General features: G+C 42.6%; 2 protein-coding genes across 2 annotated transcripts in view; both read left to right on the top strand.

The window, feature by feature from the left end:
* Positions 1–3,071, top strand: part of CMSS1 (cms1 ribosomal small subunit homolog) — a 236,996-nt gene extending 233,925 nt beyond the window's left edge. The window contains exon 10 of the mRNA XM_055803321.1: positions 2,360–3,071. Coding sequence (XP_055659296.1) covers positions 2,360–2,443 — 84 coding nt within the window. The 3' untranslated portion in view covers positions 2,444–3,071. The remainder of the gene's footprint in view (positions 1–2,359) is intronic.
* Positions 3,072–3,211: 140 nt separating this feature from the next.
* Positions 3,212–19,660, top strand: LOC101915051 (cell cycle control protein 50C-like). The gene is given in 10 exon segments (XM_055803323.1): positions 3,212–4,010; positions 4,822–4,932; positions 6,225–6,326; positions 7,729–7,819; positions 10,008–10,145; positions 11,137–11,290; positions 11,292–11,341; positions 12,394–12,614; positions 15,970–16,105; positions 19,452–19,660. Coding segments are annotated over 8 exon segments (1,047 nt in total). The 5' UTR covers positions 3,212–3,797; the 3' UTR covers positions 12,582–12,614; positions 15,970–16,105; positions 19,452–19,660.
* The last annotated feature ends 1,050 nt before the right edge of the window (positions 19,661–20,710 follow it).

Raw genomic sequence — 20,710 nt, 5'->3', positions numbered from 1 at the left:
TTACCTGGAAGTTTTTTAAAGACCAGAGAACACGAATTCACAGACATAACAGTACAAGAGGTGCTGGTTGCAGTGGGATGGATGTTTTAAGTCAACTGAAGTACGTACACATACGGTAGACTATAGGTGATCCACCTCAAAAATAACGAAGATTACACTCCTGATATTTCATTTTGAGCTATTCCAAACCTGACCTATCCCTTTCAGCTCACTGTAGGTAGTATCACAGCATTTCTGCATGTCTGTCTGGGATTATAGGCCAAAAATTGTGATTCCAGAGGTATTTTATTAAGGAAAAATCTGAAGGATATCTTAGCATGAAATGTTAAGGCTTAGTTCAAGTTAAAACCAAGTAAGAAAGAATGTTATACCTTCATATATAATGTTAGCGTAAGGAATATGTGTGATCACAGAATAGTGAATATATAATTAAAGAAGTCTTCAGACCTGCACTTGGCTCAGGTAACCCAACATACACAAAGGGTTTTGACATCCTGAGCTATGTTAGTTGAGCATCTTGCCACAGACATCAGGCAGATTCCTGAAAGCTATTTATAAGGAATGTCAGCAATAAAAGATGCCCAAATAATGTTTTGGAGATAACTCATCTTAACACAGTAGAAAACAGTGAGGTGTTCTGGCAACCTGCAGTCTTGAAGTATGAAATACTGTCTTTGTGAACAGAGGCTCTTACTCTTCTGCTTGTGTAAAAATTGTCAAATATGTGCTATGAATAGTCATAAGCTTTCTCAAAGAATAGAGAAATTATATTACCAAAAACATGATTTAGAGAATTAGGAGTTTGACATACTGATTTCTTTCATCCTGTATTATCTGTGGAGGCAAAATTGTACCCTTAAAATTAGAAACAAGGCACACTGACCTACTTTCAGTGCAAACCTCAACTCGAGATAATTTCTTTGCATATTTAAGGTCCTGTGTTGCTAAATTTCATTGTAATTACACCAGAAAGCAAGAGCAGCTGGAAACGTGTCCATTCTATTTTCTGGTTTTATATTCACCTGGTGTTCAGTGGAAAATTACATACACAGTGATATATTCTGATAAATATATGAATTTAAAAACACAGGAATCTTCCCACGTGACAGTCCTGTATCCCATCATATCCACATAATGGATGGTGTCCTGATCCACTGCTCTCTTAGTTGCCTCAACATCTCATTAGTTAATGTTGTTGGATGTCTTTTTTTTTTTTTTTTTTGGTTTCTATCTCCAGCTTCATTCATCCCAAACAGTGGAGGGAAGGAAATAAAAAGAAAACTCACAAAGAAACCAGAGGAGGGGTGAATGAGTTTGTCAGACTCTGTCTTGGCACACTGGAGTTATACTGAAGCATAGACATTTAAATAAAAATTGGTTGTACACTTTCTGACCTGACCAAAGGACAAGCTTCCCGCTAGGAAAGCTTTGCATGTAGAGGTTGACGGCAATACAGAGCTGTCTCAGTTCACTACTTAAGATTCAAGTGGAGTTTTTTCAACAAAAATGAATATTGTATTGTCTGCAAACAATACGAACACTGAACCTTGAGTAAGTCTTAAAATACAGAAAGTTTTAAGTTTCAGGCTTCATGAAAGTAAAAAGGCTCTTAAGAAATGGACTTGTGATAGAAAGACAACTGGTTTTGCCCTCACATAGCACATCCAGTGTGGAATAAGGGTTGGTCAGGTTTCTCACATCATTTATTCCTGTGCAAAGTTGAGGCACAGAAGGTATGATCCTGAGAGAAAACTTGTGAATAAAGTATTTGTAAGTGGGAAGAGGGAGCTATAAGGAGACTCTGGACGAACTGTGATGATAGAGATAGATCTTGTGTTCCTGCTGAAATATGTAGTCAATATTTACTCTCAAACACATTTGTCTGTTATCTTTAGATAAGCGATAAGCTACGGCCATATCCGTGTTACAAAGTACTTTGCATGCAGCACATGTAGACCTGACCTTCATGCTCGCTTTCCTTCAAGTGTCTCAGACACAGACAGCATTGTGGCTGTTGCAGTGCAGTAGTGCCCTTGGACTCCTTGATAGCAGTCGATAGTCTGGATTTTGCAGCCCAGGGTGGACCTCTCGCTGCGGCCTGCTTTATCAGCTCCGTACCAGTGACAGCTTTTCTGTAGCCATGTTAGATGGGACTTCACAGGCCATAGTTACACTTTAGGATTGTAGAGCAAATGCTAGATGTTTTACAAGGTAGAAACGTTCTGGATGTCCAGACCTTGTATGGGAACCTCTTCTTTAATTTCTAGTCCTATAGTAAGGTGCCTGAGTAAATAAATAAAGGTATTTAGCCAAAGCCTTATCAGTAAGTTTTTATGCCTTTGATTTTTGTTTTCTTCAGATAAAGAGAGAAACAATTGACCTACTGGAGATGAGTATTATAAAGCTGTGCAGAGAGGGGTCTATGAAGCTGGGACTCTTTTAATGTACCAACAAGGAAGTCATTTGCAGCTGCATTTTACTGTTATGCTCCCTGCAACTGGCAAGTTATTAACAGGTGATGGAATCAAGAATTTTGACTTTTCAGAAGTCTTACCAATACAGAAAGAATGCACATTGCAACTTTTTCTGAGTTTCCTTTTCTTTCAGTAATGAAACAGAAGGTTTGTGTGTAGTTTTAGTATGTTTTTTGTTGCAGGAACAATGTGATACTGAAATTAGAGTTACATTGCATTTACCTGGTAGATTTACTACTATATGTCACTTTTAAGACTTTGAAGATGAGCAAACTTGGGTATGAAAGTCCTTGTACAACTCCATTTTCTGTTACCTCCCCCTGCTGTCCCAAAGGAGACATTTACTTCTGTCATGATAGTAATCTAGCTCTCACCCTTGAGGGTCTTTGAAAAAGTTGTATGGATTTCAATAATGTGTCGAAAAGGTATTTTTCACCTATTTCATCTATTAGCTGGCTGAATGCTATTTTTTGCTATTAGATGATAAATTATCACTGTATTATATCGAGGCTTTATTTTGATTTAAACTGTTGGAATTGTGCAAAAATTATTCTTCTGTTTGTCCATTTAAATTAAAAGGAGATGATCGCTGGGTGATTCTTTTGTTGTTGTGAATAGTAGGGAATGGATGAATTTTTTCCGGAGGACAAGATAAGTTGAGGTGAGAGCAAAGCATCAGCATTTTGGAAAGCTATTGATCCAAATCAGATGTTTTGAGAATGAGTTGCCCTTCTGTGATAAAGAAACATAACCTTTTTACAATTTTAAATTCCATCTGAATCAATAGCAATGAATGCAGTAGGTTAAGAAAACTGATTTGGTCTTCTAAAGCAATGTTTTCTGTCCAGTGCTGTCCTTGCATTTGCAGTCCTCCCCAGTGGCATCCCGTGCAATTGGAGTAGAGATCCTTTCATTGTACGCCATGCCTGTTAGCTGGGCAGCTATGGAAGTGAGGGGAGAAGAAATAACACATCTCCGATCACACAGAAATTCCAGTACAGCTGGCAGTATCCGTGCAAATGAATAAGATACAACAAATCCTACTGAACTGTGGGGCAGAAAAAGCATATATTTAAGCTATTCCAGAAGGCGTGAGCTGAACACCCTGACCAAAGTACGTAATCGTTTGATTGGTACAAGTTGATTGTGAGGATCCAGGCACAAATGTAGAAAATGAGGAAGAGAGAGATCTAGTTAGTAAGTAATTCCTGGCCGTAATGCAGGTTTGAACAAACAATACAGTCTCCCCACAGTAAGGACAGTATCTCAGCTTCAGCACTCTCCAGCACAAGTATATTATTCCTTCCTCTCACCAAGAAGAAAATGAAAAACAAGACTAGTTTTGTTCCGCAAGAAGGAGAGGCGCGTTCTTCCAGATGTCCGGATAACAGTGCATTCAAACAGCAAAAGCTACCAGCTTGGAAGCCCCAGCTTACCATTGCGAATGTGCTCTCCAGCTTCTTTCTCATAGGCACGTTCTGCCTTACTGTGGGAGTCTGCCTCATACTGTCCACAAACAGCATCGGAGAAATCCAGGTTTGTTTGGGGGTGGTGTTCTTGGATATTCTTAGATGATGGCTGCGTTTGGAGGGAAAAGGCTTTGATTTTTTTCCTTCTGGATAAAGATGATAGCGATGGCTTCATGCTTTGGACATGTGTCCAATAGCCAGAAGTCCTGTGAAAATCCTCAGAGGTAGTTGGTCACCGGCAAAATCCAAGCACTGGATGGTTAACTGCATGCTAATGTCTGAAATACGGGTGGTAATCCCTGCCACTGGCTGGTTGTATCTGAAATGTCATTATTTCCTGGGGTTTTGAAGGGAAATAAACTAATCCCTTTGATAGTGTTTGGTGCTAGAAGAACATACATGTTTTCTGTGTCAGAATCTTAAAATGCAGGTAAGCCCTGATGTTCAAATGCCTCCTGGAGCAAGTTAGAGCTGTGGTGGTGTTGGTAGACTCCTGGTTGGAGCCAACACTCAGCACTACATCCAGGCTGGCAGGAGGGGTGGGCCGCAGCACGGGGGGATTTGCCAAGTGTTACTTGGTCAGTCAGACCAAGCTGCAGAAGTGTTCTTCACTCAGCACTCCTTTGTCACGGGGCAGGTATGGAGGTTCTGCAGCCATCATCACAAGGCTCTAAAACAGCTTTAAACTAGGGATAAAATTTGTGAATATTCATTGAGGTCAAGTCCTGATTCTCTGTCGATTTCTAACGTTTTTGTCAGTCCAGAGTCACTTAGAAGAGAACTGAACTGCTCTGAGCAGTCTTGGAGCTAAAACACTGACCTTTTCCTGTGTGCATGTCCTTTATTACAATATCTCTGCTTGTTCACTTCTCTGACAGATTGATTATTCAGATAAATGCTCAGATTGATCAAAACTCCGTGAAAATTCCTCTAGTTGGAATAAGGAATGCTACTGTTCTGTTAATTTCACACTAAAGGAAGGTATATTGGTAAGTGGATGCGAGAAACTAACTCAGGTTGCTTACTACCTCCTGTTACTTATATCTCTATATAATAAAATACACTAATTGTGTTCTGTAGAGCTCCTGACTAAATTTTCTTTTACTTTTTAAAAACATGACATACTCAAAATTTTACACTTTGACCTTTGCTATTCATTTTGGTACATGTTAAAAATAATCAAGATCAGGCTACCTCTGCCCTTGGCTGGGAGATGTCCAGGGAGAAGGTGGGGGCCGAGGAAATGGTGGTTGACTGTGGAGGCAACTTTTCTCTGGATCTCAGAGTCAGTAGCAAATCCCCTGCCTTTGGCCTGGGGCTAGTTCTTGCTGCATGGCTAGGATCTCAAATCAGAAGGAAATCTGAAGCTCTGACCACTTGTCGTAAGCAAACCCCTGTAGTCTTTTTACAAGGGTTATGCTGTTAATCCCCAAGGTCCTTGAAATAATTCAAGTCTAGCAATGTCATTCTGCAGTTTCATTTGGGAAAAGTATCCTTCATTTCCTGTCCTAAACTACTGGGTCATGTTTCTGAGACTGTTAAAATGCTTCATATTCTTCCAAAGAGATCTTGTGCTTAGTACTGCATAAATGACCCTTTAAAATTACAGTGCAATTTAAATTATAAAGTCACTTTAGGGTTCTTCAGTGTATTGAAGAGGCTGTTAAAATACTCTGTAATTCTTCAGATAAGTGATGTTTGAGATGAGAAGTTTATTCAATTGAATAATATTTTTTTTTATAGTTTACTAAACCTCTTTCTTGTTTGTGTTTGCCTGCCTAGTCTTGTAATTAAAAGGAGAATACTAAACTTTCCAAAGGGCTCAAATAACTGAGGAGAGGCAGCCTTATTTTTCAAAAAATCTGAAGGAATTAAGAGCTAATGGGTACTTTAAGTTGTTCGTCCATCTTCTTTTATGGAAAATGTGTGTCTGTCTCCACGAAGTTATTCACAATCATATTGTGAATACACTGTGAAACAATTCACAGGTTTGTGGCCAGCCATGCCATCTTGAGTAAAATAATAATCAGGCATTTTTTATTTTGGTTTCATTTGGTGATTTAAGAAGTATGTTTAATTTTGTGCCAAAATACTAAAACTTTCAGCTGGGCTAAAGACTAGATTCTTGCTAGCGTCCACTGAAGTAACTCCTTAGAGTGTGGTTACCAACATTTAAGCATTAACGGAGTATTCTCTTCCCCTCCTTTTTTTAGCAAATAATAGGGTTTCTCTTTGTCTGCATGGACTCACCTTGCTGAAGGGGTTTATCCTTGAATTCTAGGGTGAGGTTTTTATGTACTATGGCCTGCAAAACTTCTATGAAAACCACCGTCGATCCATGATATCAAGAAGTGATGCACAATTGTTGGGTCGAAATGTAAATGTAAGTTTTCTTTATATTATGAGATCATCAGTATTTCCATCAGGTGCATCTTTGACCATATGGAGAGCTAACTAGGCATAACTGTAAGTGTGTTAAAATAGCTCTAGGGAATAATAGGAAGGTACAGATTTTCAGTGTTCGGTCTCTGCTTTTATGATTGTTAGGGCCATTATGTCTAATAAGTTAATAAGAGAGGAAGACTGAGGGGATAAATAAAGATGTCAGCCCAGAGTTGTAATTCTCAAACCCGCATCTTGTAGAGATGCTGATTAAAAATATGTTGTCTTTTTGAAATACATTTACAGAAAGCTTTTCCTTCTAGTGTTTTCAAGTGCTTTAGCCAGAAATGTTTTAAGCTGTGCTTTTATTATAGGGTTAGGGAATTAAGTTATTCTAAGTCTTTCATTTTGCCATCTGGCTTTGGAAGTGGACAAGGAGCAAGAAAAAGTTAATGATGAAATAGGTGATCATGTAGCATTCTGAGTGCAACTCAGAGGTCAAAAGAGGAGGCTAGACAGCATCACTTGCAGCAGAGCTGCATAAGGAAATTGGAGAAGGCAGTCATTGTATGCAGTTTTTTCACTTACAAATCTGAAACTTATTTTCTTTGGCCTAAAAGTAGCATTGTTTAATATGCACACGGTCCACACACTTGTCTTCTCAGTACGTACAATGATTGTGCCATAATAATCTGTCGTTTCAATAAAATGCTTCTTGTAACTCTCAGGACATGTTCTCCATATACCTGATACTCCAGGGGTCCAGTCAGCTTGTTTGTGTGCATTCAGGTGCATGCGCTTTTGCCTTTTGTGCCAATCAGGTACAAAGCTTATTAATAGTTATTGGAAAATATCTCTGTGTTTAAACCTGAAGATTTCTAGTTTCTCATGAGCTGGGATAGGAGAGAAGTGATAAATTTGAGGTGGGGTTTTATTTTTCACACTGTGTCTTTATACATCAAGATTTCTCCACAAAGAACTGCAGCAGTGTGGCTAACTGCATCTGCGGTTCTCCACCGGGGAAGCAGTCCAGGCCGAAATTAAAAAGAAGGAAAAGTAAGGTGTTTTAGGGTAAGTAAGGGCTTCACGGGGACATTTTAAATTGTAGCTATGTTACAATAGCAGATCCCCAAACGAGTTCTTGTAGTCTGGAGTTTGCAAGTCCACAGCAGAATTGGGTGAAGACTTCCAGTTTACTTACTGTGATATGGAAGGTGTTCCTCAACTACAAATCCATTCATTTGGCCCAAATGTGACCAAAAGGTACTGGAGACTTAATTATCCAGTGGCTTTTGAGAAGGAGGAATGGGAGGAGAATGCTACCACCAGCAAACCAGAACAGCCTCCCCCCCGGCCCCCCGGCCCTGGTTCTGTGTCTGATTGTTCTGTGGCCTTGAATGGAGATTCAGAAGAGCTACTGCGCACCTTTCACCACCTACCGGAACAGGACGCCCATGGCTCCATGCGGTGCCATTGCCAACAGCATGTTCAATGGTAAGCAGGTACCTTCTACATCTGCCATGCTGATTTCCACTTAAAAGTTTTCTGTTCCCCCAGTCCAGCTGAGTTTTGCAATCCTGATATTGCAACATCTCTGTCTTTCTCCCACAAAAGATTTTGTTTGGCAGTGCTGCAGTGTCAATATGGGGCTCTGCTTCCTCCTGTTTAGTACCTTGGCCCCCATTTTGAAACTGGGGAAGTTTTCATTTAGCAAAGCCCTCTTCAATGTGAATATATATAACAAGACCGAGGAATTAAGTCTCTGGTGAAATAAGGAATGATGATACAACAGATTTAGTGTGCTTCCATGCTGAAAAATACATTCTTGTACAGCAGTGGGAGAGCCCAGTTTCTGCCTTCCTGCGGCAGTGTGCTTAGAAGGAGGTGACGTGTTCTTCATATTGCTTTGGACCTTTGGATCTATGTGGTTGCATTTTGTTTGTAGTAACTAGTAGATATACCCTGCCTATGAGTATGTTTAGGCTGAAACCTAGAGGGCTCCTAGCTGTGAACACCAGCAATTTTCAGAAGGGATTTCTTTGGGAGCAAAGGAGACAAAAACTTCTGCAGACTTTTGTCCCCTACCCCATCCTTTTTTCTCGCCACCCCACCCCCCACCCCACCCAGCAGTTTTCAGTAATGCAGCAGCTTTTTTTTTTTTTTTTATTCTGCCAGTAATTCCCAGGCAGAGCCACCCACACCACAGGACTTGTGAAGGGCAGCTGCATTCAGTACCTTCTAGATCCATTTGATTTTCATTGCCTGCGTACCCACCTGCTGCCCAGGCAGTCTGATCCACTGGGCTGGGCTCAGACCTGGGCCAGCAGAGCTGCAGGCACCCTGCCCACACAGTTCTGGAGCCCTGGCTGCAGGACAGAATGCTCCTGCAGACAAATAGGTGTAGTAATATTTTAAAGTGCTACAGGTAAACCTCCCTGTGTCTGCCTTTGCACCTGTCCTTTGTGCAGGGTGTGATGGAAGGTTCCAGCTGCTGGTGATTCATGGGAAGGGGGAGATGTCTGAATCCTTCCTATGGTAGCTCATTTCTGTCCCTCTGCTGTGACAGAGGGTGCTTCCCTTTCACTTTTGGCAGTTTAGCTGGTTGTCTAATCGCTCTTTGATCTTGTTTTGTAAGATGAGGAGGACAGCCGAGTTCCTGCCGTATGAGAGGTTTTTAACCCAAGCTTAGCAGGCAAGGGAGCTGTCAGGCAGGCAGTTAAGCAGGCAGAGCACAGAGAATTGCGACACCTGTTAATAAACCAGTGATGGCTGTGACACAGAGGGATCACTTAGTTGGAAAAGTGTGTCTGAGCCTTAAGGAGCTCTGTGAACACAGGTTTTCTAGCAGGATTAAAAAAGTATGTTTTTACTGATGCTTATGCAGTTGAGTTGTGTTTTTCATGTTACCTAAAAAGCAGCCCCTCCCTTTCTATATCATCTACCTATCCCTGCCCATCATCTCATTGCCTACCTAGGTGTTTACACAGTTGTTAACAAGGAATGTTTTTGTCTTATGTTAAACAAATCTAAGTAGGAAAATGTAAGGGATAACAAGAGCTTTTTATACACTGAAACAGGATGGCACGTTTAAGTACAATTTTAACTGAATTTTTTTTGATTGAAGGAAGTGTTCATGTCTGACTTGGTAGACAAGGTCTGATTAGAATAAAACTGAAGCAAAATTTGTTCCAAAGGATCATGGATTCCCTTGATTCTGCTTTCGCTTCTCCCCTGTTCCCTGAAAAACCACGTTATATATAGCAAAGCAATCAGTTTAGGACAACTGTCGAAGAAATACTGGGGAAAGCTGAGGCTAACTAGCAGAGTAACTTCTCTAACCAGTTAAGATTGCTCCAAAAGTGGTTTGCAAAGAAGTTAGTCACACAGGAGTAGATGGACATGAGATACTTGCGCATATTTCTAACACACAGGAATTCAATAGCGTTATTGGTAGGAGCATGCTCAGTCCTTCAAACTTGTTGATGTTCTAAGGCTCTGGAACCTTAATTCTTCTTGTGGAATGTACAGTGCACTGTACACAGTCACAATGAAACCTTTCCCAGTATATTTTTTGGTTCTCTGTTCACCTGAAAGATGCTTCAGTGTGATGGTTTTTGTAGTCACGTTGGCATTTAGAATGGTTGTCTTTACTCATACGTATTGCTTCTTGTATTCCTTGCAGATATTATTGATCTTTTTTACAGTCTTAACTCATCTGTTATTCAAGTATCGCTGCTGAAGACTGGAAACAGTTGGTGGACAGATAAAAATGTGAAATTTCGCAATCCAAAATCATACAGTCTCTCCCCTGCATTTGCAGGTAAGAATGGTTCTCCTGGTACTCCTTGTTTTCCAATGGCTTCCCTCCCTCCCCCACTGTATGAGGGTCTCCCATTATGAGACAAAGTGCCTTTGGGAGAAATACCTCCCAAAACATGTTGGAGAAGCAGCTTTAGAGGGTGACTGAAAGCAGAAGACAGATTTAGCCAAAAAATGACTTTGGGGTTTTTTTTTGGATCACTGATTGTAGAAACTGGGAGAAAGTGATTAGTCCATGTCAACACCCTTCTGTATAGTTTCTTGTAATGCTTAATCTGTCCAGAGAAAGCAAGGATACAGTCACTTCATTTTTCCCTGCTGGAAACATCTGTGAAGAAGAATTGCATGTCATGTCTTTCCTTCTTCATGCCTTTGCAGATTCTTAGGCAGCAGTGAGATGAGTGAGGCTGCCTTCATCACTAGTTCTTTCAAACAGCTGTTTCCTAGGGCTGTTCCCTTGTTACGATTACTCTGTATTGAAGTGGGACTAAAAGCTCCTTGCTCTGGATCAGGAAAGAGCCAGTGCTGTGCTGGATGCAATATGCAAGAGTTAATTGTCTAAGTAGTTTTCATATGACAGATTCTAAATGTCGTAGGCTGTGCTGTTAGACTGCAAAAAGGTGCCATTCTGATTGTACAGGAATAAATTAATGTATAAAAGTGAAAGCAAGCTCCTCCTTACGGAGAGCATGTTGCTTGCTGAAGAGCAAGAATCCAGAAGAAGTCTTTTCATTTGTGTGAGTCACTTTGGTGTTCCTGTGCTTTGAGTTCCCAATGTGTAGCAACCCCTGGGTACTGTTCACTCATGTTTGAGGTGAGTGGAGATGCTTGAGTGAAAACTGTTATCTAGCATATATAATTTTTCAATACTGGGCAGAATCCTGTGTCTCTTTCATATCTCATTTTCTGTGTTGGGTGCAAGTAGGCCCAGAAGTTAGTCACTAACCACTGGGTTTACTGACTGTCTTTCCTGGTTTCTTCTTTTTCATCAGGGACAGCAAGTCCTCCTTACTGGCAGAAGCCGGTGTATCTGTTAGACGAGGAAGATGAAAGGAACAACGGTTATGTAAACGATTACTTCATTATCTGGATGCAAGTGTCAGCCTTTGCTACATTCAGAAATCTTTACCGTCGTTTCAGATGGATAATTTGCAGATGGCCTCCCAGCAGGGAATTACACTTTTCATATTTCCTATAGTATCCTTTCATATCATCCAAGACTATTAGATAGTTACAACAAGATGGAAGTTGATGGGATTTGTATAGTAAAATGGCAAAGAAACCAAGCACACACACCCCAAAAAACCCTAAATCACCATGAAAAGACCTAGTTTTGAGGGGGATGAGACATTGCAAATGGATTTTCTTTAGCCCATGCAGATGGAGTTAATACGTGTTACTCAAATGGCAGCACATGACTTTGGATTTGACTTCTGAGGGGGCTGCGTTTGGCTGGAGGCAACACGTGGGAGCTTTACACAAAGGGGATAACTGAAGAGTGGGAACCTGCAGAGATGTTTTAGCTGGAATATTTAAGTGGCCTAGTCAGATGTGTAGGCGCCAGGGGAGCGGTGTAGGATGCCTGTGCCAGCAGAGCCCTCCCGCAGATTGCACCAGGTGCTGACAGGCTGCTGTGCTGGTGGAAATGCGCCCTCGCACCGAACAGCCTGCGCTTCATTGACTGGAGCACTTGTCCTGTCAGCAGGAGTTATGTCAAGATGACTATAATTCTCTTCTCTCTCAGCTGACAGAGCTATGATTTTAAATGTTGTGGCACGGTTCTGTCCTGAAAGCTTTTGCGTGGAGAGAGAGATGAAAGGTAAAGTCATATAGCATTCCAGGTAGGTAACATGTTAGGTAGAGGTGAGCACGTCCCCTCAGTGAGAACATGTGGCATATCGTCATGATAAGCTGCCCAAAGGCTCATTTTCAACTGAGTTTTCATAGCAAATTAACACAGTAGCAGTTACATAAGTTATGACTCTGAAATCTATAATGAAAAAAAAAAAAAATTCTCCATGTTCAGAGAGAGATTGTATCTAAAACAACTGGTTTTCTTACCACCAGCTGCTAGTGGGTTTTTGGACCCACAATAGCAGAGACATTGCAGATCACATAAAGGAATTTTTGCAGCAAAGGTAGATCTCCACTTTATGCCTTTGAAAGGTTTTTGAGTATTTACCACAACTTTTTTTCCTCCTGGAAATAATGTAAACTTTTTTAGTGGAACCTTAACATCCATCTATCAGATTTCCCTGTTAGCAGGTTCAAGGGGAGGAAGCATGTGATTCTTTCCACTGTGGTATGGAGCGGAGGAAGTAACCCATTCCTGGGAATTGCCTACGTGGTTTCTGGCACAGCAGCAACCCTGATGGGTTTTGTCATAACTGCCATCCACTTAAAGCTCAGAAAAAAGAAAACATACTTTCAGAAGTAATAAGGCTCCGTGGCTTTCTGGACAAAGGCAAAGGTGTGCTGTGAATGAAGAACATGCCGTACAGACCTTTCATTCTTTTCCCTGAGCTCTGGATCTCTTTCAGTGTTAGGTTTGGTGAACGTAAGCAAATTGAGGGGCAGTGTTAATTCCACCATCCAAAACCAAACTCACATGAAGATGTGTTCTTATTAATGTAATGTCCCTAAAATTGTTTCCTAGGAAACTTGTAGCAAGATGAGCTTCAAACAGACAGCACAGTGCGTTAGAATTGCAATGGCAAAGAAATCATGTGGTCTAATATCTGGCCAGAAGTCAGGGTCCATATTAATTTCTTACTTAGCCCTTAATTCAGACAATGTGTCTCTTGACTTACATGGAGTGGAGCTTTGGATGGGTAAAAACTGAGGTCTTGACCCAACAAAAAGTTTGAGCCGGTAGACCTTGGTGCTAAAATCTGTTTGTGGGCTGAATGGCTTGCCTTAGGTTTTATATACCCTTAGCTGTTCTGAAAAAGCAACCAGTGCAGTGCAGCATATTCATCACAGTTTGATACTCCATTTACGATTGAATACAGGGCATTTTTAGGAGTTTGGAGTTTGCTTAAACCCAGTTTATTGATTTTATCAAAGTACTGAGACTAACCGGCAAAGCTAGAGGGCATAAAAGCACTGATTTACATTTTTTAAACAATTATTTTATAGAAAGCTTGAATTAAAAACTCCTTTAATGCTAAACATTTATGCAGAAACATCTGCATAATATAACTACTAATCCACAGATGCACTCCTACCTAACCCACCCTTCCACACAGAAGTTCACTGACTCTTACATGGCCTGAAATGTCTCTTCCCCTTTCAAGCCCCCATCTCTGTGGCCTGGTGAATTATTGTCAATAGAAAACAGCACCAGGAAATATGTCAACTTAATTTTCAGAAAGTAAATGCTGCATCTTGTGAATAGGCTTATCAATTTTCATGTTTCATGCTCAAAATTTTACACGTTTAGGAGTTATATCCAGTCTCTCACAATTTAGGAGAAGCATACATAAATTTAGGAATTCATTCTGCCTGGGGAATTTAGGTCAAGCATACATAAATCCAAATTTTTAAAAATAATTTTTCTGTTGCAAAAGTGCAAATGGAATAAAACACTTTAATTCCTTTGGTAAGTATTCTGTGTGCCTTACCTCCCCTAAAAAAGCCTCCACGCTACAAGAAGAAAGAAGCAAGCAGCCTGGAGCAAGAGGGCGCGTGGCCCGGGGGAGCTGCGAGGGCACCTGCCTCTGCCTTTGGAAGTGTCTCGGGCACTTAGGGGCTGTTGCCCTGTGGAAGGTGGCCTCCAGCAGATCTGCCTGCAGCCACGCAAGGTACTGTTCCCTTTCATGTCTGCCTCACAGCTGTGCCTGAGCAATGGAGGGTGGTGCTGAGCTCCCAGGTGGGCCAGTGGGCGCACGCGTGCAGTGGCCACGGCTGGTGTGAGGCTGTGGGACGCCTTCCTCTGCCTGTCCCGCTCGGTGACCGCCTCCGTTGGAGCTGGAGGAGTGGGGTGCCAGGATTCCAACCCTTGCATCCAAACCTGCCAGGAGCTCTGGGAGAACCCTGCCCATCACTGGCCAGGACAGGACAGAGCCGGAAGTGGTGCCTTTACCATTGCTTAAGTTCATTAGTCTAAATCACTTTTCACAATGAGACATGCTCCTGAACCTTAAAATCCCAATGAAAGTGTAATCCCATCCAGCCCTCTGGAAAACCCTGATGGGCGTCACTGCCAAAGCTGGACTTAAAATTTCTGGCTCCAAACAAACCACAGGCAACTCTTCTTGTTCTCTTTCTTTTTACTGTGTTTGGTTTTGTTGGGTTTTTTTTATCCCTCCAAGAAACCAACATTCAGGAGATGGTATGACATCGGGGTGGTTAGTCACAATGCAGTTGTCGCTGATTTTATTCATGAAGTAGCTGGGAAAAGCGTTAGTAAGAAGAGACAGCAGACAGCAGTGAGGCCTGTGTTCAGTGAGTGGGTGCCACAGGTGTGGCCTCTGCCCCCAGGCGCCGCCAGGGAGAGCCTGCCCTCAGGCAAATCCTCCACATTCTGCTATGCCTGAATTTGTGTAATTCCGTATTTATAGACCCAGAACCTCTTTTCCATCTTGCCACAGCTTCAGGCTGGCGCCGCAGGGTTGTGCCCGCCCTGAGCCAGGCGTTGCCTGCACCAGGCTGCGGCTGTGGGCCTGGTGGCCGGGCTGCCCCTGGGCCAGGTGGGAAGGGCCCAGTGCTGCGGCTGCTGCTGCGCTGCCCTGCTTGAGAAACTGCTGTGGGTTTTTCTGTTCGAGAAACTTCTGTGGGTGCGTGCGCAGTGCCTGCGGCCAGGCGTGCTCTGGTGGCTGCTGCCACCACCGGGCACACTTGTGCGGGGCTGGACCAGGACGGGCCCAGCAGCAGAAGGGTGTTAACTGCGCTGCCTTATGGCATGTCCCAGGGGAATGTCCCCTGCCACCAGCACCGACACCAGTGGGAAGCCTGATTCCAGATGAATATCCACTGTGACACTGAACTAATGTATCCTGGCTGTCCAGAGATGTGGAAGATGGACTGGTTGGGAAAGCAGCCCCAGGTTTGCAGAGCGGGGCCGTGGTTGCACCGGAGGTGTCGCACTTCCACAGAGCTACAGAAGGCTTCTGGAATGCCTGCAGGGCCGTGTGCAGTACTGTGCCTTTGGCCCAGCACCGCGCTTGCCTTGCACATTCAGTTTTATGAGCGGAGATTATATGTCTTGGGAACAGGAGAAAAAATAAAAAGCCACCCTTGGTAAAACTTTTCAAAATTGAATTTTAATTAGCTTATCTATCAAGCATACTTCGACCAAGAGTAAGTAGGCCTTTTTCTGTGAGAGGGAAACTTCGGTAGACTTGCAGTTTGATGCAAAGATTTCCAGGATTAAGATTGCTAAATGAAATTAGGAGCTGTACCTGGGAAGTGTAAGTCAGCAGCATCACTGTGAGTTCTACATCGCTAAGCCATAAAAGACTTACTGCCATCGTTTGTAATATTTTGGCATATAAAAATTATTAATTTGTTTGAATCACTTTCCTACAGATGCCAGCACTTCAGAAATTAGCATCATGCTAAAACAAATACTTTCTGCTTTCAAAGGAGGACACTTGTTCCTTTCTTACTGCTACTTAAAGCTATATCTTGCATCAGTGCCGCATACTCAGCCCCTTTGAGCTGATGGAACTTTGCCTATTTTCTTCACTCTCAAAAAAAGAAAATGTTTGTCAGGGTTTAAGTTTGGTGAACGAAACTTAATGATATCATAGATGCTTAAGGTACTAGAAAGTGCAGTTCTTCACTCATTTCTGTCATTATTCTCTTCCTCGTCTTCTTTCTAGAACAGATAAGGGAGGACATTATTTCTTGCAATTTTTTTCTTTTGGGAAGTGGATATTTAATAAGTGGGAAACTGGACAAAGGATTCCTGTTAGTGGATGTAATCTGAAGTTATGTGGTAAACATGGACCAAAACAGGTGAGCTAAATGGGATATAAGTTTCTGGGTTGTTGGGGTTTTTTCTATATATGTTTTCATCTGTAATTTTGAAGATGACAGCAGTTAACACATGGGAGCATTTTCTCTTCTGGAGTTCTGGAGTTCAGTTTTAACAGTGGCAAAAATAATCTGGAGGTGAAAAGATCACATGATTCTGGAAAAACTTAGATGCAATTTAAATCTCATTTCTCAATTACAGGGAGGTATGAGAGTGCTGTATTTTAATGTCAAAAACTGTTCGACTGCTTTTGGTTGCCATCTCCCTTTAGGATTGAATTTCATTAACAGGATATGTATCTATATCCAGAGAGAGAGACATAAAAGTGAAGGAGGAGTTACAGGATATTTCAGTAGCACTTCAGTTACATAATATTTCCAAGTCCTTTTCAGGTTTCAGAGTTCCACGCACATACATCCAGTGCCTGTCTGCCTTGTTTGGGATTTCTGTGTTCTAAACATAGACATTTGCTTAACTCATCTCATCTAAAAACATGGGATGAGTCCTTCATGTGAAACAGATTAGCAGAATCACAGACCTATAGCATCTGGAAAAACTGGCTACATGCTGCATCTATTTTTTTAAAATAGCTATGTTGCATGGAGATTATTAATAATAGTGTTTGGATGGGGTGCTGTGTGTTTTAATGATGCATTATGGTATAAAAGCTTTCTGTCGTGCTTTAGAGAAATCAAATTAATACCAGAGTAAAGTCAAAGACAGCAGTTCAGGGAAGAGAGAGCTTGGAGAGTTTTGATACTGTAGAGAGAGAATGTATACCTATTTGGGTTTAAATTTAGATCTAAAGTAGGAGAAAGCAGTTGCTTGTCACATGATGAGAAGGTGCCATCTTTCTCAAGGGGGAGCAGTATGGTATGAGAGATGGAGCTGAACTGAGAAAAAAAAAACCACAAGGAGGGAGAATGGTGGAAGGGGCAAAGGACTTTTTCTGCTCTTGGATATGGAGGCAAAGAAATTTGGCTGAGCTGCTTGAGATGATAGCGTGTCCTGATAGTGATCTGGAAAGCCCATATGATTTTGGGGAGCAGCCAAGTTAGGTAAAAAAATTTCTCGGTTTTCAATGGGAAATATACACTCTGAACAACAGTGCATAGTTTTTGAGCTAAGGTGTTGTGACTCAGTTCTCTCTAATTGCATTATTCCCTACAATTCCAAGAACAATTTTGTTAGGAGCTGGGAGTGCCTTGGGCAGCTGCCTTGGCTTTGGTGGCCTCTTGTTAGAAAGAGAGAGGTTAGAAAGCAGAGCAGTTTTTGTTTGGTCTGTGTCCTGCTATCTCCCCAGGCTGTGGGAAGCCAGGAAGAGGAAGAGTGGGGTTGGTTTGGCTGTTGCTTATATTCATGAACGCATGAAGAAAGTTTCCTCCCTCCCTTTCCCTGTATAGCCAACTAGGAGAGGAAAAGGACAATGGGGCTAATTCTGGTCCAGTGCAAGTAGAGGCAATATTTAAATGATATCAAATGGTAATTGCCATAGGTAAAGAAATCAAAATGGCTTATACCCTGAGAAGCTCACATTTCAGACAGCTCTAATCAAAATATCTGTGTATCTACTGAGTATGTACTAGGTACTCTGCTGAAAAACATACAGCATGAAACAAGACAAAAAAAAGCCATTTATTTGGCCTCCCACTCTGCTGCAGCCATTGTCTCTTTGCATTAAAGTGCCTAAAATGTTTCAGTTTGAAAGGGATCAATTAAAAAAACTTGCAAAACCCCTACTGTTCTACGGGGTCAGACCCAGCCACCCAAAGTCATTTCCCTTTTTCCCCATGGTGACACCTGTGTTTAATGAAAGCTGTTTCATTAACAGCTCTGTTAACCCAGTTAATACTAGGTTGAAAGTTCTTGAGGTTTCTCAAGTAACTTCCATGAATCCCTGGGCTTTCTATGGGCTGTGTTACTAGTGACAGTGAACCTGAGAACACTGGGAAAAGAAATGTGTCAAAAAACCCGAATGGCTGAAAGAAGTTCCATCTGCATGTGAGGAAGAGCTTCCTTGCCTTGAGGGTGATGGAGCCCTGGGACAGGCTGCCCAGAGAGGCTGTGGAGTCTCCATCTCTGGAGACATTCAGAACCCACCTGGACGTGGCTCTGTGCAGCCTGCTCGAGGAGAGCCTGCTGTAGCAGAGGCTTGGGCTGGGTGATCTCCAGGGGTCCCTTCCCACCTGACCGTTCTGTGATTCTGTGAAAAAGGGAGGGAGGTGGTATCTGCCCTCAGCTCCGGCTGTCACAGCGAGTTAACATTTGAGGGATATGTGCCGAGCCACTGTAAATGTGGCAGCTATTTGGCAGTGCAGGGAGGCTTCACGGCAGCTCAGGACAATAATAACATCTGCAGTTAATAACGCTCCTCCCCGCAGCGGGTGTGCTGGGAAATCTGTCGCGGTGGCAGAAGACAAGGGACCGTGTCCTGCAGTGCTGGGCAGAGCCGTGATTTCCCGCGGAACACCGAGGCAGTGGGCTGGTGGTGCTTCGCCCCAGTGGGTGGCAGGTGGTGCCTTGACATCCTGTAACGGGGTCACAGTGCCCGCATGGGCCAACGTTCACTGGCCTGCCTTGTGCCACCCAAGGGCGGGACACCCAGAAGGAGTTTGAGAGCCCTCAGGGGTGTCTGCAGTAAGCAGCATGCACTGCCGGGATGTCTCTCTGGCTTGTGCTTCTGTCCCTGCAGTGGTCTCCGTGACTGCGGGGTGTTGCGCGGGAGCAGCACCTGGTGCTGCCATGCAGTTTGTCCTGCAGGCTGGCAGAATGAGGCACAGCCATAAGAAAAGCAGCCCGTGCACAAACTGAGTGGTGGCGTCGGTGCTTTTGCTAATGGGTCTTGGTTCAGATCCTGGGAATTTTATTTAAAAACAGAACTTCATAATTGACTTCTGCAGTACAATCAGTTTTGTGAGAGAGGGCCCAGGCTTCATTTTTTACCTTGTCTCTGTGCTCAGTGTGTTGCTTTTGACTGCAGCAGTGTTACTTTAATTTAAAGTCACTAAAAGTGAAAATAAAAAAAGAATTATCAGTGAGTCATCAGCTGAACCATGCAGGAATTAAAGGCCTATAAAGCAGCCAGGTTCCTACATCTAAGGTCTTTCATAGTAGTATCTTCTGATGACTAACAAGCCGTGGCTGGAGATCGGCCATCAGAACCTGGGACTGACAAACATCGGCAGTGTTCAGATGTAATTTTGGTGTCAGCCATGCCTGTTTTGACAGAGCAAAACAAAGCATAGGTTTTTATTTGCCGAGTTCAGTAAAGAAAAAAAATCCAGTGCTTATAGTCAAATTTCCATGTTTTAATCTTGCTGTTGCCAGGTCTCCTGTGAGATCCAGTGATGATCGCAGCTGGTCTTTGAAGCAGCTGTCTTTCTGCGCTTGCACTTCTGGTTTTGCAGTTAATCATAAAAAAAAAAAGGACATTGATCCTGAAGCAAGTTGATGAGCTAAGAAGTAAAGCTACAGATAAGATTTTATCTGCATATTTTTGTTACTGATAAAATGAATTAAATACATGAATTGCTTAACAGATGTATAAACTGTAATTGTGCCAATGGGTTTTAGGCTGTAGCTTGAAATCCATCATTTGGATTTCTAAGCTCGTAACTTCACCTCAGGCAACCAGTGGAAAGTCAAATCTTAAATAAAAAGGTCAAGAGTTCTTTTTTAAAGGGAGGTGAGAAAATTGGAATACAGAGCACAAGCCTGTTGGGCATTTTCATAATTTTTGGCTTTTGGGGGGGTTTTGATTGAAATGGAATGTTTCACACAGCATAAGTAGGCTTAAGTTTCTTAATTTGGGATTTGCCATGAAACTTACTTTGTTTTGTAAGGAATTCTTATGCCTACCTAATAGGTGATAGTGATCATGTTGTAGAAAGAAATGAAGTATGAATGTGTCAGGTGTAATTTTAAGTGTTCTCAGCTGTTGACAGATTATTTCCCATAACGCCTTCAGTTCAATAATGCTGAGTTCTGGGGGGGGGAGAAATGTTCTCTTCCTACAGAGGGAGTGTAATTTTAAAGTTCCCAGAGTGTGCCAAAGTTGGCTGAGTTGTCCCCGTTGAGGATCCTGGGCTTTACCTCGTTTGCCCGAGGCTGGCCGGTAGCTCGTCAGCACGCCAGCGTGCAGAGGCCGCCTGAGCTGTGTGGCGCAGCGGCGCCTGTGCTCTCCTTCTTGTTGATCCCACAAGGCCCCAGCCACTGGACCGTCAGCACACTGGTGTGTTTTCCTCAGCCAAGCGTCCCCCAGAAATTATTTTGGGGGGATGCAGGCAGGCAGAGCCTTAGAGCCTTCTAATTTCCTTAGAAATTAATGGAAAAGGCAAGTCTTTTTTATTCAGGCCTTTAGCATATTTGTACTTTAGACTTCACTGTGCCAAGAGTAAAACCACTTACCTTTGTTCTAGAAAAAGGTGGGGGGTTGACGCCAGCCTCATCTGAAACTTACACCTTGTTAATGGGACGGGCATAGCAGTGGGGAAGAAGCTGCGATCATCTGAGCCCCCCCGCAAGGTGGGCTTGGTCAGGTGGCAGGCAGGGAATGCTGGAGCTGTTGGCTGGCACTGCCGTGGTCC

This window comes from Falco peregrinus, chromosome 4 (genome assembly GCF_023634155.1).
Source record: "Falco peregrinus isolate bFalPer1 chromosome 4, bFalPer1.pri, whole genome shotgun sequence".
NCBI lineage: Eukaryota > Metazoa > Chordata > Aves > Falconiformes > Falconidae > Falco > Falco peregrinus.
Note: the sequence above shows the minus strand (reverse complement) of the source record. Positions and strands in the feature narration are given on the sequence as shown.